The following is a 20,078-nucleotide window of genomic DNA, read 5'->3' as shown; positions in this document are numbered from 1 at the left end:
AGTTTAAAAGTAAATATATATTGTATAAACGGAGTTCTAAAAATTATTATAAAGTTAAAAAGATATATATAAAAGTAATAAAAAAATAAGTTATAAAGTTAACTAAACGTTTGCATACAAAGTATATACAAAAAATATAATTGAAAAGATATATATAAAAATAATAAAAAAAAAAAGTTACATTGAATAAAATATTTGATAATTTTGGATCTTTCTTAACCTTGATCATTTTGTTATATGTATATGTGATAATTTTGTTATATGTGATAATTTTTGATCTTTTCTTAAACCTTCATTTTGTTACGCGTTGAATGACAATACAAGTAATTATGCTCCTTAAGCAAACTAAACATAACCTGTGTCGGTTGAACAAAATGGCGTACGTATGTCGTTTCAGATACTCTATCATAGTAAATAAATAAAAAGATATTTAAATTTGATATAATAAACCTGCATTAGAGTGTTCCCATGTTTTTCGGCCGCCTTCTTCCGAATAGCTTTTTGGAAATTGTAAATGTCTTCGATGCGGGTCAAGTTTTCTGGAAATCTTTCTTTCAATAGCTTTAACATCTTACGGGGCATACTACCGCGATGATGTTCATCTTCCAGAAATGATCTCTCATCTTCAGTCAACCTTCTTGCGTACGCGTAACCCTCCAGATTCTCAGCTGGATAGTGATTATGTGTGTCGTCTATAACAGTTACCCTCCAACCATCATCAGTCAAACGGCCGATTAATTTAAAGGGGCACTGACATTTAAGTGTCTTTTTAACGAGCCCGCTTATCCTATCATCCATTTTCCCAGAAAGATTACAGACTATCGTCACTTTATTTTTTACACCAGCTAAGTTGGAATTTGTTCGTCGTTTGATTAACACATAACCAAGCTGCAATGTTGTACTTTTGGCCCAGTTGAACAATTCTTCGTGTGAATCGAACACCTAAATTAGTTTTTTTTTTTTAAAATTATCATTAAATTGTATACTTATAAATATCTAACATTTTAAATATGCAAAAATTTAACAACGAAACACAAATTAAATAGTACTAAAATATAAATTGTTTAATGATATTTGGTATAAAAAGTAAAGTGATTTCTTTTAATGCAAGTATTCTTTATATTAAGTGGGAAAGTAAGTGAATATAAAAGTTAACAAGGATACCTGATCGGTGTGGAAAACCCTAGCGTCGTAGTCAAAATGAGGGGCTGCCTCTGGTATCTCAAATTCTTCATCAGGTTCTTCTAAGTGAAGCTCAAAACCTTCCGCACCCATTTCGCCCCATATACTTTCAAAATCCATCTGAAATATATATACATATACGTAAATAGGGGGCAAAAGAGGAATTTTAACTTGGATGGATTTTTTATTAAACTTTTGTTCTTCTATTAAATTGAAAATGTAACCACCTATTTTAATTCCTTGTACGTAAGAAAGAAACTACCATCCTTCTTCTTCAATTTTAACTTGGATGTACATTTCGTTTGATATTAATTAACTAATACGGATGCAAAAAAAATATGTCTTTCAAACAATTTAGGATACACAAATCTACAAAAACAAGAGGATGTATAAATGACACAGATACAAAAACTTAAGAGAGAGTGTCATATGTCCATATGCATCAATCAATTTTGACAGAAATTAATAAATGATAAACTATAATAATAATACTAAAGATCTACAATTTATAGTATAGAGTCTGCCATTTCCAACTATGCCCTTTTTGACAAAATTTTAAAAATATCTACAACTTATATATATTGAAAACAAGAACATATACATACCTGAAACGAAAAACATACATATATAAAGGAAAACAAGAAAAATATACATATATACACCTATATATATTGAAAATCTAATGTATATCTATATATCTATATATCTATATATATAAAGGAAAACAAGAACATATACATACCTGAAACGAAAACGATTATGGGAAAATGATGCTACGAGTTTACATATGTAAAACTGTCCGTACACTGTAGACTTAATGGTCCACAATAGACTTTTGTTTTTATTAACTTTTTGCAGCGAGGGTCGCTTCAATAAGTGACTAAAAACAAAAGTCTACTGTGGACCATCAAGTCCACAGTGTACGGATATGTACGATGGACTTTTTGCAGCGACCCTCGCTGCAAAAAGTGTGGTCATTTTCCTAAAATACTGGTTGGGTGCAGGCGCCATTTAAAATTAATCATATATTTACACCAAAACACAATTTTATAATTAATTAATCATATCATCACTTACACCAAGAATTCATAGATCAGAGCAACACATTCATATAGTAATGTTTAATATTAAAAATTTAATAATTTATAATGAAGAAAGTGTCCGCCTAAAAGGCAGAAGACCGATACACAGCTGTTTGATCTTTTACTAGAAGAAGAGAGAGTGTTTTGTTTGTTTCTTCTAGGGTTCCTCTTTTCTTTCTTTCTTTCCCCCTCTCTCTTTCTCACACACATATACATATACATATATCTATATTTCTGTATCTATGATGTATATTCCAAGAAACCAACTTTTTGACCAAAGACCAAGATTTTGAAGCATCACAAGATCTTGAATCTTTATTTATTCACTTAATTTGTAATAATAATAATGCTAGAACTTTTATGCTCCTTCAATAAGGTAAAAAGTTTCAATCTTTTTTAATGGGTTTTAATCTTTTTTCCATTTTCATGTTTTCATTTCCATTTTTAAGGTGTGCCTTTTTTTATTATTATTTTTTTTCATTTTCTGATTTGGGTTATGTATATTGATGATATGATATTAGGCTTGAAGTGATTTTTTTTGGTTATTTTGAGCTAATATCATTCTTAACTAGGAAGTGAATTTAGTTTCATTAAAGTTATGTACCTAACAAATCTATAACCTTAAATTTCACAACATACATGACCATTGTTCTAGATTTGTGACAATAAGAGAAACATTGATAATAGGGTGTTTTATGTTCTGCTTTATGACCAAAATGATCCTGACAACTATTATATATGAATCTTTTTGTCATATGTAAGGTAAAATTTTGTTACATTTTGATAAATAAGTACTAATATTACCTTATGTTAATTGGTTTTAATTTGTCGAATGGCAGGATATTCTAACAATCAAGCCTCCAAAAAAGGCTTCGGTTGTATGGAGATTGATGCTATCAGCATTTGCAATGGTGTGTGGTATTTATATATGTTCAATTTGTTTAAAGCAAATGAAACTTCAAAACACGAATAGGTTTTTATTCTTTCAAGATTACGAGAGGCCTTGTTACGACACCGTTGTTGATCGTTCGCAAATACCTTACTTGCATTACCCAAAGCCCAAAACATTCAATAGGTAAATCTTTCTGAAAAAAATAGATAAAAGCTCTTTCCTTTTGTTGAGATTTGCAGTTGTTTATATGACAAATGGTCGAATTGCCAGGTCGGAGTGTGCTGGAAATCCTGTGCGGTTGTTTGCCATTGTGTCTATGCAAAGATCGGGAAGTGGATGGTTTGAAACTTTGTTAAATAGTCATGTAAATGTGAGTTCTAATGGCGAGATTTTTGGCCCAAAGAGTAGGAGGGATAACGTGTCATCAATAGTTAAAACGCTTGATCAGGTTTACAATCTGGACTGGTTTACTAGTTCTTCCAAGAACGAATGTTCTGCTGCGATTGGATTCAAATGGATGCTTAACCAGGTATTTCCATCCTTACCCTTATAAACTAAACAACCTTTAGATTGGTTCAGTAGAAGGATTAGGGATATTTTGGGCTAAGTATTAGCTGAATGTAGCTAGATTATTCAAGTCATTAACATTTTGAGAAAGTGAGAATATATCTTCTGAGAAACTATAGTTACATGTAACTGCAGGGATTGATGCAACATCCTAAAGAGATAGCACAATACTTCAATGATAGGGGTGTTAATGTAGTTTTCCTCTTGCGGAGAAATGTATTGCGAAGATTGGTCTCGATGCTTGCAAATGTCTATGATAAAGAGGCCAAGCTGCTAAATGGAGTCCATGTGTCTCATGTGCACTCTCATGAAGAGGTTTCCCCTTCCTTACAGTTTCTCCACCTCTGATTATTTGCATACGCTTATATGTTATAGTTAGGAAATTTAAAATTTAACTTCAAATCAAATACTTGTCAACCTATAAGTATCTGATTAATTTGGCCTGGAAAACTCGGAAAATTGAAGTCCCTTATTTAAAACAGTAGAGAACTGATTATGCGCAGTCTATATAGATAAGGGTGCTTTGGCATGCTCATGAAAAATTGTGCAACGAAAAAATTTGCCTCATGTTTTACTCATGTATAATCCACATAAAATTCACACAAACTTCACCTCTTTCTTTTATTCTGTTAATATTTTTTTCACATAACTCATTGCATTTGCGTGATCTTGTTCCATTTCTTTTGTTTCTTTAGGCTTCTTTACTTTCAAAATACAAACCTGAAATCAATGTCACATCACTGAAATCGGATTTGAGGGGAATGGAATCGACGGCCATAAAGGCACTCAACTATTTCAATGGCACGCGCCACATCATAATCTACTATGAAGATCTCATGAAAGACCCCTCTGTAAGAATCCTATTGTTTCTTCTGCTCTTCTAGTAAATGGGTCATTTTTATTTTATGTTATGTACAGCTATCATTGCACAAAATGCTACCAACAAAGAAAAATGGTGCTTAAGAGAAATTCTGTTATCATAATGTAATGTTAGTCAAAAATTATAGATCTGCCACTGTGCTTATTTTTTCATTCAATCGCCTGCAGCAGAAGCTCATAGAAGTTGAAGATTTTTTGAAGTTGCCACGGATGAATTTGACAAGTCAACAGGTCAAAATACACAAAGGGGCGTTATCGGAGCACATCAATAACTGGGAAGAAGTCAACAAGACACTTAGTGGAACAGCTTATGAGAAATTTCTACAAGCTGATTACTGATGGAAGACTCGTGTAAATAACCTTTGTTGCAACTAATTGAACCCGATAGGAGCTGAGATACAAACCTGTTTTTATTAACCCAAAAAACCACCAAAGATGGTGGTTTTTTTTTTGTCAGTATAGTGTTGTTTCTTGCAGATTTGTTTTAGGATACATTCATTGAATGCTAGGTAGATTTACGTGTTCTTTTTTGCTTGTAGGAAACATTTTGAGAAAGTGTAATTAGGTTAGAAATCTTCAGTTAGTGTCTCACTAGCTGTGGTGATGTTCTTTTAAGTCAAGATATACGTGTGTCAAAGTCTATTTGACAATGCACATCAATGTATGCAATATTGTTTTCAGGTAATCCTATCCTTGTTATACTGTTTCTATTAAAGGTGATGAATTGATTTGAGTTCTTTTTTATTTCCAATTATGGTTTCAAGTATTTGTGGATTGATCATCTCGTCCGAATCTGTTTTGACTTCATTAGATATTATCCGTTTTGACCCGTTAGTGATTAAGCCCATTTTGTTAGCTTATTATTCATCATGCACCATTTGTGCAATTGTGCTTATTTGAGTTGATTTTACTTGGGAATCTTATAGCTAGGAATCACAATGAATAAACAGACTTCAGAATGTGACCAATACTTCCAAATCATGAAATCAAGACTGCTCAAACCCCATCACTGCTCAATTTATCACTTCAGATGCTTCAAGCTTCCAGTTGACGGAATTTCAAACCTTGCTTGTCCATCCTAGCCTAAAATACCCTTAGTGTCCCCAGCCACTGTGCTTGCTGCTGTCTTCTCTTCATTTCTGATCTAAGTTCGTCTGACTTTCATGGCAGTCAACCCTTTCCTTCTCTTTTTCGGGCCAATAGTCTCTTCTCATCTTTTTTAGTCACCACTGCAAGGAAACATGTTACTAAAAATCTTCTCGGTTCCAGCATTAACAAACAACAAAGTGTGTCTTGTCTTTTTATCAACGTGCCACCTCAATACTGGCTTCTCAGTAACCTCTGCATTGATTTTTTAAAACCGTCCAGAAACACCTATCAAGATTTCCGAAACTTTTCATCATTTATTGGCCAATTGTGTGATCGCCAAAAAAGGTATGAACTTCGATTCTGAATGGCCCGAAATCCCAAATACGTATCCCTTATTCTCTTTGCTGTACTGAAGCTGTTTGATTTTGCGGAATCCGTGAAGTTGCATCACAAAGCAAAGGACATCATTCTGACTAAATGGTTAGTGTCTCACTAGCTGTGGTGAAATACTCTTGAGTCGAGATATACGTGTGTCAAAGTCTATTTGACAATGCACATTAATGTAAGCAATATTGTTTTCAGGTAGTCATATCCTTGTTATACTTTTTCAATTAAAGGTGACTAAATGAATTGATTTGAGTTCTGTTTTATTCACAATTATGGTTTAAAGTATTTGTGGATTGGGCTAACTCGACCTAACCTGTTTTGACATTAATAAAAATTATCCTTTTTGACCCATTAGCGATTAAGCCCATTCGTTCGCTTACTAGTTACTATTGATTATGGACCATTCGTGCTTATTTGAGTTGATTTTACTTCACAATCTTATAGCCGGTGTCACAATGAATTAACAGACATGTACCCACGGAACGTGAACAATTCGTGCTTATTCGAGTCTGCGTTAATGTTTTCTTCTAATCTTCAAGTCAACAGCTAATTTACCACTTCAGATGCTTCAGGCTTCCGGTTGAAGGAATTTCAAACCCTTCCTTCTCTTTTTCGGGCCAATAGTCACTTCTCATCTCTGTTTTAGCCGCAACTGCAAGGAAACATGTCACTGAAAATCTTCTTGGTCCCATCACCAACCAAACAACAAAGTGTGTCTTGTCTTCTTACAACGAGCTACCTCAATACTGGCTTTTCAGTAACTTGTACATCGATTTTTCAAAACTGTACCTAAACGCCTATCAAGATTTCCGAAACTCTCCATCATTGGTTGGCCGATTGTGTGATGGCCATAAATATAGGACTTCGATTCTGAAATGGCCCGACATTCATAATTCTTATTTCTCGTGGCTGATTAGAAACTGTTGATTTTGTGGAATCCATTGGCGGGAAATTTGTCGGTTTAGGAATGATTTAGTTTTTAACCCTACTAAAAATATATATATACTTTTGTACTAATAATCTGTATTAATTTCCTTAACGCCTGTTCATCCATATATAAACCAAAAAAATATAAGCATATTGCATCCATGAATCAGGTCGACTCTAACAAAAATGTCGCTCAACGAGTCCTGTATAATGCAAAATAAATACTACTGGCAATGCTCTTTCAAGTCTCGGCTTCAATCTAAGCTATTTTATAAGTATTTTGGTCTTCAAACAAGAAGCAAGGTATGATACAAACTTGGAAGAGTATGAGTTTTTTCAAAATTTTCCAATGGTCGTTAAACCCATTTCATTTGAAGAGTATTTTAAGTTGTGTTTTGTTTTATTGGTTAATATTTAAAGCTTAAAATAATAGACCAAAATTATTTTTTTTTTTGTTGGGTAGTATAATAAGCGTAGGTATAATTGTAAAAAACCCTTGAAAATAAATTTTTCAACCGTTTTTCAAAAATGCTAAATGATTTATTTGATTAAAAAATATAACGTGAGAAAAACTTAGGTGGAACAATCTCATAACACTTCCCCATAATAATGTCATAGTTTTTTAAAAATATATATACTTTCATGAAAGGTGAATTTCGTTTGAAACTTCGTGTCGTGATTCGACAGCGAGAGGTCTAGTATACGTTGTCTTAACCGGGTCCGCGTTAGAGAGCTCTTTCGAAGTATAAATGCCTATTTCAAAAACCTAATAGGGGAAAATCCCCTACTTATTCGCCCGAAAGTACAATGATTAATAGGGGTAAACTTTGCCCCCTCAGACTTGAACCTGGTTATACCTATGTCAAGCCCTCATAGTATGACTACCTATATCTCAAAGTTAGTGGAATGAGGATTCAAACTTAGGACCTATAAACCACCAAGGAAACTCCAAATCATTACACCAACTCATCATGAATTAGAAGAATTAAAACGCTTTGCGTCTTACAAGCAATGTTGGTTTATCTATGGATTTAGATTGGTGAATGGGCTTTTTGGAGTGATAGAAAGCTTACCATGAACAAAAGTATATTACTGCCTGATTGGGCCCATGAAACACAAATTGAAACTGAAAATTTAAAATATAAAGATTTTTGTATTTATTTATTTTATTTATTTTTTCATTTTTAATAGCAAAATAAGTATATGTATTAAACAAAAGAGCCAACTAGCAAAGTGCTAGAAGGCCAAAAATAGTACAAAGAGTACAAATACAATTACGTTATCTAGAAACTAACAAATCACACGTTCCTAGATGCCCTAAAGAAAGAAAAAATAACATACTAAGCAACACCCGGAGGGCCCAAGGAAAAAAATGACATACTAAATATACAGATTTTTAATATAAGGAAATATGTATTCATGATTTATATTAAAATGATAAGAGTTACTAAATTTAATGGCTATGTATTTTACATTGATTTTATTGAACTAATACGGTACCCGCGTAATGCGGCAGTGGTTGTGGTGGCAATGGTGTGGTGGTAGGGGCAATGGTTGGTGGTGGAGGCGGCGTCGAGTGGTGTAGTTAATTGATGTAAAGGTAATTGATATAAAAGGTTGATGGATATATTTTGGATAAATTACTGATATTATAATTTAATCATTAGTGATATTTTAGATAATTCCTCCATAACTTTTAAAGAGATGGTTGTTTTATTTATTAAATAGTATAAAAGTATAGATTAGGTGTATAGGGGAATTAGGATTAAGATATAAGGGTATTTTGGGTATAAAAAAGTGTCGAATTTCCTAAAATAGGAGAGGTAAATATGCTTTATAAGGGGTTATAGATGTAGATGAGAAGTCAGGTACAATGGGCTGAAAGCCTAATAAACTTAGAGTCTTATGGTCCGTTTCCTTTTTTAGTTAGTAAATACTGAGTGTATTAAGTGGCTGAATGCATTAAGAATTTTGTATGTATTAAGTAAAAATATAAGTAATTGACAGTTATTTTGTTTATTAAGCCAAAAAAGAAATAAGAATTTTGACTGAATGATTAAGTTCTTAACTATTAAGTTGGGGTCTTAGAGTCTAATATGTACAGGTTGAGAATGATGATTTTGTTAGGATGGCGGTGAGGGTTAATTGCAAGGCTGAAACTTTCTCTTTCACTCACCATGGGATTTCGATTGGTGCAAATGAATAGGGTGAAGTGATGCATGGTTCGGGACAAATACAACACTTTAGCCGACTATTTTGGGGGAATATGGGACAAATAGAACACAAAGAAGACTTGTTGGGTTACTTAATTCGACCAGGCAGATTAAGCTCGAGGAGAAATGGAGCTAAGATGGAGGATCTAATAGACAATTGATTTTCTGTAATGGCGGTAAAGGATATCCTATCAAGTGATCAAGACTTCAATGTTTTCAAACCGGTTGGTTCAACCAATCGGACCGCGATTGGACCAGCGTTGTTGAAAATTCCTGTCTAATCGGAAGAACGGTCTGGTCAGATCGGAACCGGATCGGTATTTAACGCTTAGGACTGGGTCAAAAAAAGTTAAAACTTTGGAATGGGTCGAATGGATGGAGATTGGGTCACCGGAAATGCCTGGTGTCGTCGGAGATGGCTAGGTTTCTCCTCCCTTACCTGCGATCTGAATAAAATGAGAAAGTGATCTCGGTTTTAGGCTGTGGTCCGAGAGGAAGCAAAGAGAGTGAGATGAGTGTTTTTATAAATGGATGAGGTCTTGGTGTTTTCTTATCTTTCAACCGTGAAATTAGAAAATGAAGTAAGGATATAGGTGTTTGATAGAAATGATATAGACTACTGATAGTAGGTTAGGTTAGGTGGGATGAGGTGTATTCTTCTATTTGTTTAAATGAAAATGATGATATTATATAATCTATTGGGTTAATCTTGATGGGTCCGGTACAATTACGGGTCAAGTCGGGTCAAAGTTGAATCAGCAAGAGTATGTACTGATCATGGGTATAGAAATATCTAGATTTGACCAAGTAAAAAAAGCTTTCTTTCATTTTCTTATTCTGCAAGTTATACTTACATAAAACCAGTGAGTGTGTGAGTAAATCTTGGGCCTGAATATCCAACAATTGGTATCAAAGCCTACGGCTCGAAAAGCTTAGAGAGAGAGAGAGAGAGCTGCTTTGAGAGTCGGTGGCGAGAAACGGGGTGCAGCCCTCCTGCTGGGCAGGAGCAGAAAGTAGAGGAAGATATCGTATGGAACCAGCAAGAATGGGAAGGAAGAAAGTGGTGGTGCAGTTGGTTGACTGTTGTGGTTCAAATGGTAATAAGAATGGCAACAAGGAATTTTGAAGTAAGAGCCTTGCTGGTCATTTCTGTCATTAGCAGCAGAAATTATAAAAAAAATAATAATAAGCAGCAGCACAACAAGAAGAAAGCGGGGTTCAAACTATAAATCCATAAGAAAGAAAGAACGAAAGGAGCCGACATCGCTTCAAAGAAAGATGGCCTCACAAGAAAGAAAGAAAGAGATAGTAGTAGTTGTCTTAGAAAGAAAGTCAGACCGAAATTGTGAACCAAAGAATGAGATGTTCACATCAAATCGAGAGGAGAGTTGGCTGCTTGTGATCAGTAGTAAGAAGAAGAGATAGACAATAGAGAACCGGGTTTTGGTTCATACACGAGATGTTTTTGGGATTATGATACAGCTTAAAACAGAGACATAGAGGTAGTTTGCTGCAAAAGTTTGTCTTTGTGGAGGTATTGTTTGTGACGACGGGGGTGTGACAGGTAAACACCCATGTATCTGTTCGGTGTTAGTAGTGAAGCAAGATAAAAGATTTCGCATGGCAAGTGACGGAACTGAACAAAAGCAAGAGCATGTTAGAAAGTTCAAGGTAATAAAACAAAAGCAAGAAATCAGCAAGATAATGAGCAAGTAACCGGATCCATTTGGTTCGTATAGAAAGAACCGGGTCATGTGTGACTCGTAGCAAGGAGCAAGAGCAGACCTTTATGGTTTGTATAGAATGAAATCGAACCAAGCAAGATAGCAAGAATGAAGGTTCGAATAGAAAGTTTATAACAAGCATGAAACGGGTAGCAAGTAGCCTGTTCTTCTTCCCCAACAAACGGGTAACACTTATCGGTCATAAAACTCCTTAGTCCTCAAATATATATATATATATACATATATATATATATATATATATAGGGTAACACTCCGGTAAGAACAATCTTAAAATAAGAACGGTGAGAACACTTAAAAACATCATTTTGATGCATTAAAAGTCCATAAAACTAACATAGTGCATAACTAATTATCATTATTTAAGTGTTTAACAACACATTGATCCGTCAAAATTGAAAAAATCACGTTTTTTATTTTGTGTATCCATCTTGGATGCATATTCATCAAAATGATACATTGTAACACCCCAAAGTTTTTAAGGTAAAGAAATTAACCCTTTTTTTTTATAGTTTTGACATTAAGTTAATTTTCTAGTATTTTATTTTTGGATATGGGGTTAATTTAGTTGGACTTTAGCGGAGAGCAGATAAAATACCCTCTATTTTGAGTAGAGGGCGTGGCACTCAGGAGAAGTGCCAGCCAATTTCTGTTTCTTTGACTCATACTTCCATTTGCTCTCCACCATTTCTTCCTGCATCTCCTTCTTAGTTTCATCATACAAATTCTCATTCTCTAATTAATTCAAGAATTTTTCAGGAATTAATAATAACAACAATAATAATCTATCAACATCTCATAAAAATTAAAAGTTAGGGTTTGGTGTGTGAGGGGTGGCCGAAAATTACAAGAAGAAAAGGGGAAGAGGAGAAATTTCCACTTAAAGTCTTGAAGTTGTTCTTGAATCCTTAAGGTAATAAACCTTTAACCTAGTTTTGCTTATTTTGAGAAATTAAGGTTCTTTAGATACCCAAAATTGGGGATTTTTGCTAGAAATTGAATTATGTATAATTTTTCCCCAAATTCTTATATAACCTAGTTTGTCATTGAGTTGTATGATAAGTTTGAGTAAGAAATATATGTGTTAACTTGATAAAGTTGATTTTCATTAGTTGAGGAAATGATGATGAAAGTGATAGATTGAACTACCTAGTGAAATTATTGAAAGTGAAAGCAACTCAATGACAAATAGGATGGATTTGGATTTAGAAAGGCTAGTGAATGAAAAGAATGACTAAGTTGAGTTAGTCAAGATTCTAAATGTAAGCTTATGCATATTACAATATGATTATAGGTTGAAGCTTGTATTTGTGCATTGACATATTATCGAGTTTTTGTTCGAGTTGCACAGGAGGTGAGTATATTTGCATACACTTGTGTATTCATTGGGTCGATTTCCATATGATGATGGACTTCATGTATGGAAATCGATTTGGCGTTAAAGCCCATGTGGCGCATTGTGATTATGAGGCCTAAGAACCTCTGGGACCTAAGAATCCCGATATGTGATTAGCGAGACCTAAGAACCCCTTGTGTATGAGGCCTAAGAACCTCCGGGACCTAAGAATCCCGATATGTGTTATTGATTATGTTGTTTGGCTTATATGGATCCATGTGAAGTGCAAAGGTGAGCATGTAGGTATGGCACGACGGTGTCATAGGTTACTTGTAATAGTCCTTTATGCGTTGCCCTCCTTCGTGTTCATAAATGTATGCAAGTATATTCAATAAGCCTTTGCTTATATTTTAGTTGTTTCATCTTTCTTATAGGCGGTTCCGGAAGAAGGAACTAAGGTTGTTGTTTAGAGCTTGAAGTTGTGAAAGTTGCTTTTGAAAGTTTGAAGGTATTGCTATCAAGAATTGGGAAGTTGTAGATACCTAGTTATCACACCTCTTTATGGCTCTTGACACACTTGGAATTTTGGTAATTTATTCTTGGTATATATTTTAGCAAAGGTGAACATATGTGGGTCATTTGGAATGACAAAACTTGTATTTTGACTTAAAAAGGTGTCAATATGGGTAAATGACCCATTTGATTGTGTTCATGAATGTAGATCAAATGGATGTTGTAATTATGTTTGAAAATGTGTCAAGTACTTGTTTGTAACTCAGAAATGTCGATTATGAAGTTGGAAAGTTGTAGGTTTGATCAAGTGTTAAAATGAAGTATGGTTTGCTGATCTGGGTGCCCACTGCGGCACAATGGGGACTAATCCTCCCACTGCGGCGCAACGAGGATCCTCGAAAATGTTTAGTGTTTTGTTCCCACTGCGGCGCAGTGGGGAATGCAACCTCCCACTGCGATGCAGTGGGGTATTTTAATTTTTTTTTTGTTTTCTTAATTCTTTTAAATCGGGTGGTGTCGTTTCATACATCCAACAAAAAACGTGTTTTTTTCGATTTTGACGAATCAATGTGTTGTTAACATTTAAATAATGATAAATAGTTATGCACAATGTTCGTTTTATGGACTTTTAATGCATCAAAATGTAGTTTTAAGTGTTCTCACCGTGCTCTTATTTTAAGATTGTTCTTATTTGATTGTCCCCCTATATATATATATAGGTAGAGTTAATGTGTAACATCCGCGAATTTTGACCGTTTGACTATGTTTGACTTTTGTTGACTATGTGATTAATTGTAACACTCGTGGTGTTGGACCCATTGACTTTCGTGAATTATGTATGTAACACTTGCTTTTCTTTTCGGATTCATCCTTCATATGTGTAACTCGTGCTACTAATTCTCTGAGTAATAGTCTAAAAGTGGCAAAAATCAGAAATAGACAGAATAAGACTAATTTGTGGAGTAATAGTCTAAAAGAGGCAAAAATAGGAAATAAACAGAATAAGACTAATTCGTGGAGTAATAGTCTAAAAGAGGCGAAAATGGGAAATAAACATAATAAGACTAATTCACGGGGTATTAGTCCAAAAGTTCTGAAAAAGAAATTAATTACATTTGACCCAACCCTATCCAAACCCCACTCAATCCAACTCTTCCCTCTTCTCCTCCACTCCTTTCATTTCATCTCTCTCTCTCACACCTTGAGTGCAAGACCCAACATACTCCCTCACTTTTTCTCTCTCTAACAAATCATCATCAATAATGTTATTCAAGTTGGGTTAGTCTTAAATCTATCATCATTATCATCATTAAATCATCACACCAAGGATTTGAAGGTCAAAGTCTAAGAAATCCTTCCATTTAGCTCAAATTCGGGTTTGACTCTTTGAAGATAATTTTGGTAAGTAAAACTCATCTCAAATCCACCTTTTTATGTTTATAATCATGTTTCAAGTCTAACCTAAACAACCCTTAGTCAATTTTTGGTTCAAAAGCTTAATGGGTCAATTTTAGGGTTGGCAACTTGGATAATTTAGGTCAAAATCGAATTTGAGGCTTAATTGAAGTTATGGAATGACTTTTAAAGTATGAGTTAGTCTCATACACATTACTTATGTCAAATTATGCTCAAAACATGTCTTGACATTTTTCAAATCGAGGTCTAGGTCGAATTAGGGTTTTGTGAAGTCAAAATGGGTCAAGATCGAATATTGAGTTAAAGTGATGTTATGGAATGAAATTATGAAAGGGGTTATGTTTGTTTTGTTCAATCATGTTGATTATATATCGAATTGAGTCTTGAATTTCATGAAAATCGGATTTCAAGTGTCGAATTAGGGTTTAGATGTTCTTGGCCAACTTTGACTTTTTGGTCAAACCATTCTTACCCATGTTGCTACCCGCTTTCTTCCTTTACGTCTTTAACTCGTTTTAATCCATCTCAAGTCAATTCCTAACATTCCCCTAATCTCATAGCCACCCAACAAAACATAATTTTGGATTCTTATGAGCAAACGAGTCTCAAATCATGAACGTATGAACGAATATTAATATGTATGTATGTATTACTATAGGTTGTGAGTGTGTGACGAGGATCTTACGCTTGTATCCCAATCTTAACTTGTCATAGCCGCTCAAGGTGAGTTCCGTGGTTCCCTACTCGATTGAGATTTGGGCTGGAAAATGCACCCATACGTGTTTGACTGTTTGTTGGACTTATTTGATGTGTTGATTGGTTTATTTGATTCATGATGCATTCGTTTATGATCGTAAATTGGTGATTTGATGATGACTCGAGTTATTGCATGATTGATGGACAATATTGATTGTGTGATTGATTGATTTAGGGATAGTTTTGATTGATTGTTTGATCGATGGATGACCTCGATTGATCGAATGATGGATTGATTTACACGTTTGGTTGATTACACATATGATTGTGGTATTGTGATTATTTAGGTTAGATGTACATACATGGAAGTCGGTTGTGCCTTCTAGGGGTTTGAGATGTGGTGGGAAGGCTGCAGGTGACCCTGTATACAAGCATCAAGAACCCATTGAAAGTATAATACTTCTAAGTGTATGTATGTACGGTTTTGGTTGGTTTGGTGGATGATGATATGTATAGGCATCCGAATGGATAGACATACATACTTCGATGATATGTATAGGCATCCAAATGGATAGACATACATAATTTGATGGTAAATGTATAGGCATCCCGAAGGGATAGACATACATACTTCGATGGTAAATGTATAGGCATCCCGAGTGGATAGACATACATACATCGATGATTTTGAGATGCTGGATTGTTCGTTGTGATGACATGTGAGTATCGTTTCATAGATGACATGATGGTCATACATACCATACACATTATGACATTGACATACATGTGGTCCCTATGTGATACCGACATCACTTATGTCTACTATTACACGCTCATTTATATCGTGAATCGTTGATGTATTGAGTATGTGGCACGCATCCTTCATCATTGATGATACTCTATTGGCTTGTTATGTGATGAATCTATCTATCTTGTTGACCATGTGCCTGAAAAGGGCTTCTTGTAAGATATTACTTTCTTATCTTTATACTTATCGTGACTGTTGACGATGGTTCCATGTGATCCATCACTACGAACTCACCAACCTCGTGTTGACCTTGTTTAGTGCACTTTTCATGTATTCGTGTGAAGTTGGAGTATTGATGGCTACTTGTTGATTCTGCTAGAGCTTGGACTGGGACTCCCATGGATCTGTGATCTGTTGTCCACTTAGGGTTCATGTTTAGTTACTTATGAACTTAGTTGAAATGTCTTGTTTTAAATCTCCATTCATGACTTCATGTACACCTTGCATCGTGTACCTTAAATGTGGGGTTTGGGTTCATCGAATCCTTTATTTTCATGTAGTTTATGTTATACGATAATTCCACTGTGTGCTATATAATTCCAGTAATATTTCGAGCCCTAGCTCGGGGTGTTACATAATGTGATCTAAACAACAAACATGGAGAGAACCGTGAGAATTACTAGTTTCTCCCTCTTTCTCTCTTTTTTTTTATTGTACGGTGTTTTAGTTTTTCAATTTTTAATTTTTGAATTCTTTTTGTTTTTATTTTTCTTTTAACAAAAATCCATTCCAAAAAAAAAATAATAAATAATTTATTTTTTATAAAATCATATGGGCTACGTGTTGAAAACATATAAATACGGGACGGGCGTTGCCCTCATTCGTTTTAATTGTCACCGGACGCATATGAGAATTGTATGAATTTGATGGGTGAAGATTCAAGAGATGGTGACGGTTTATACGGTACGAGCGTAATCCTTAACTCAAGGGCTAAGCCCTTAGAGATGGTCTTTTAGTGGGGGTTTATGGCATACAAATGTAATGTAGTGACCTATTCATGTGACTATGTAATGTATGCACTTATGTTTTCTTGGCTATACTATGTAAAATATGTACGGACTTTACATAGTATAGCCAAAAAAATACATAGGTTCTTACATTGATTGACCCAAATAAAAAGAACCTTACATAGTATAGCCAAGAAAACATAGGTGCATACATTACATTGCCACCTCAATAGGTCACTACATTACATAACCATTTGGTCATATGTAACACCCCGACAGCGGAGGAAAACTCGGGATGTAAGATAAAGCACACACGCACATGGATGTTACATAGGAATACTGAATGAGTGCTTAGAATAAACATAAATAGTCAATTTCATAACCAAACAAGCATAGTAGTAGTTATTACACACCAGTTCAACAAAGATGATCAAATCAAGTACGAAAAGTTCCCACGCAGGGGACACGATTGGGCATATTGCCACCTAACACAAAGTACAAGCACGCAAACTCCAACCCTAAATCCTGAAGTTTGCTAATAGTCCCATGCTACCACTCCTAGCCACGATTAGCCTGATTACCTGAAAGGAATACTTAAAAGAGTCAACACAGAGGTTGGTGAGTTCGTAGGTTTGAGTATAAACAAGTAGTATAAAAGCATTTTATGCCGTCAATAGATCTCAAGTGTAAAGTAGTATGTAGTGGCTAGTGACCAACTTGCGCATAAGTAAGCGAGCACACACAATCCTTGATAGGACCGGCTAATGGTATCAATAGAGCACACACAATCCTCAATAGGACCGGCTATTAGTATTAGTATCAATAGAGCACACACAATCCTCAATAGGACCGGCTATTAGTATCAATAGAGCACACACAATCCTCAATAGGACCGGCTAGTAGTATCAATAGAGCGCACACAATCCTCAATAGGACCGGCTAGTAGTATCAATAGAGCGCACACAATCCTCAATAGGACCGGCTAGTAGTATCAATAGAGCACACACAATCCTCAATAGGACCGGCTAGTAGTATCAAGTAATCAAATAGTTGAAGAGTAGTAAAAGTAGTTACGACATGTATAAAAGCATACGTAGTATTCCTTTCACCCCGAAATAAGTAAAGAAAAAGGGGCTACGAAGACTCACAGTGATCTGCTACAACGTAGTTCTGCGAGCACAGAGTATAAGCACAGATATAGTAAAATATATCTACTCGAATCCAAGTATGTCTTGATGTCAACCTAATCACAAACCATTGAGCATAGATGGATACATGTATTAGTTCTCGTGATTATTTATTCACTAAGTGTCCTTGATGTACTGATGATTTGGTTCACTAAAGATCTTTAAACGTTTGACTCAACAGTGTTTTTCATACACTAGACTCGTAATGAACGTCTTTGAACTCGCACTTTGATAAACAAGATCGAATATGTCTTGATTATACCTTAATTAGGGTTTCCTTGTACATGATAGACTTGGATTACAACTAAGTATAAAATCTGATTTCTACAACTAACGAAAATAGGGTTTAAATTCGTAAAGTGTAGCTGAACAAAGATTAAATTCGTAAGGTGTATCTGAACGAAAATAGACTTTAAATTCGTAAGGTGTATCTGAACGAAGATAGGATTAAATTCGTTTGAGGACTTAAGTTTGTTTGGAGCTTAAGTTCGTTTGCTAAGTTCGTTTTGAGGCTTAACTTCGTTTTGGAAGACTTAAATTCGTTTCTAGGATACTAAATTCGTTTTAAGTGTTTTTAGGATGAATTTGGGACTGTTCTAACAAAAACGAGAGTATTGAAGATTAAAACATGCTTACGACCCAGATTTGATCACGAAAAGGTTACTAAACACTTTTAGACCCAAACCTACTAACTTTTAACACGATTTTTACACCAAAAATGGACCAAATCATCAAGAACATACACTTGAAAAGTAAACTTTTATTTTGATGAAAATCTCAAAATTTGTTGTTGTTACCTGAAAATCGATACTAGAAATATGTTTTGATTATCACAAAGAAGCTAAAAATGCAAGAAATCTTGGTTTAACAACTCAAAATCAAATGATGAATTTTGTGGGTGAAGATGGTGAATGTATGTGTGTGTTTTTAGAGAGAGAGAGAGGTGAGATGGGGAGAAAATGGTGAAGAAGTGAAAAAATGGGGTTTTCTAACCCTTTTATAGTTTTCCCTTAATTAATGATTCTATTAAATGTAGGGTCTAAATGAAACATTTTCGGACTAGAATTTGTTGAATACAATCGCTTACGTCTTGAAACCTAATATTCTTATCACAATAGACCATAGACGCGTCTTATAATTTAAGATTTAAGATTGAATAGGCCTTCATGTGAGCACATATTCGAAACTAGAACATATCATGGATTATTTAAATTATTTCTAAGGCGGTTGTTACATTCTCCCCCACTTAAAGGAATTGCGTCCCGAAATTCGAATTTACACATCATGTTTCATGCTTCGCTTGCACACCAAGTTTACAAGTATTAGATTGCATGCTTAGTGCTAAGTGTATTTGCATCAAGAGTAATAAGTAGCATGCTTCACATTGAGTTTTCCAAATATCACATTGCATAATAAGCATCAAGTATCAAGTTAGGAATTAAGTCCTTAAGTTTATTTGCTAGACTAGGATAATACGTTAAGTGAATAGATGCGGATACTTAAGCTTCATCTGATCTTCTCGTTCCCAAGTGAATTCTGGACCTTTACGGGAGTTCCAGCGAACCTTCACCATAGTATACTTATGTCTCTTAAGCTTTTTGACTATTCGTTCTAGAATTTCCACGGGTTCTTCCTTGAAGGTTAGGTTACTGTCTACTCGTATCTCGTTCAAAGGAACATATGTTGTTTCATCGGCTAGGCACTTCTTGAGGTTCGATACGTGGAAGACATCGTGTACGTTACTTAGCTCTTGGGGAAGTTTCAAACGGTAGGCTACTGCACCAATGCGCTCTACGATCTCAAACGGTCCAACATATCTTGGAGCTAGTTTCCCTCTCTTTATGAATCTGACCACGCCCTTCCATGGCGAAACTTTAAGCATTACTCGATCACCCACCTGAAACTCTAGGGGTTTTCTTCGGTTGTCTGCATATTTCTTTTGTCTGTCTCTTGCTTTCAGTAGATTCTCCTTGATTTGAGCGACTCTTTCAGTAGTTTCGAGGATGATCTCTGGACCTATTAGTTGCATGTCTCCAACTTCGTGCCATGCAAGTAGAGATCGACATTTCCTTCCGTACAAAACCTCATAAGGTGGACACCCGATACTTGCGTGATAACGGTTGTTATACGAGAATTCGACTAATGGGAGATGAGTGTCCCAACTTCCTCCAAAGTCTATGACATAGGCTCTTAGCATGTCTTCGAGTGTTTGAAT

At 35.0% G+C, this 20,078-nt stretch overlaps 1 protein-coding gene across 2 annotated transcripts; it reads left to right on the top strand.

The window, feature by feature from the left end:
- Positions 1–2,490: 2,490 nt before the first annotated feature.
- On the top strand, positions 2,491–5,353 carry LOC122579074 (nodulation protein H-like). Of its 2 annotated transcripts, none has more exons than XM_043751167.1 (6): positions 2,491–2,640; positions 3,104–3,339; positions 3,427–3,685; positions 3,859–4,038; positions 4,419–4,574; positions 4,774–5,353. In XM_043751167.1, the coding sequence occupies exons 1-6, from the start codon at positions 2,611–2,613 to the stop codon at positions 4,939–4,941; spliced, it is 1,029 nt and encodes a 342-aa protein (XP_043607102.1). In that variant the 5' UTR covers positions 2,491–2,610; the 3' UTR covers positions 4,942–5,353. The 2 variants fall into 2 exon arrangements, with proteins under 2 accessions (XP_043607102.1, XP_043607101.1); XM_043751166.1 differs by having other exon boundaries at positions 2,496–2,640; positions 4,771–5,353.
- Positions 5,354–20,078: the final 14,725 nt, after the last annotated feature.

Source organism: Erigeron canadensis, chromosome 8 (genome assembly GCF_010389155.1).
Source record: "Erigeron canadensis isolate Cc75 chromosome 8, C_canadensis_v1, whole genome shotgun sequence".
Taxonomy (NCBI): domain Eukaryota; kingdom Viridiplantae; phylum Streptophyta; class Magnoliopsida; order Asterales; family Asteraceae; genus Erigeron; species Erigeron canadensis.
This window is presented reverse-complemented; position numbering and strand designations above follow the sequence as displayed.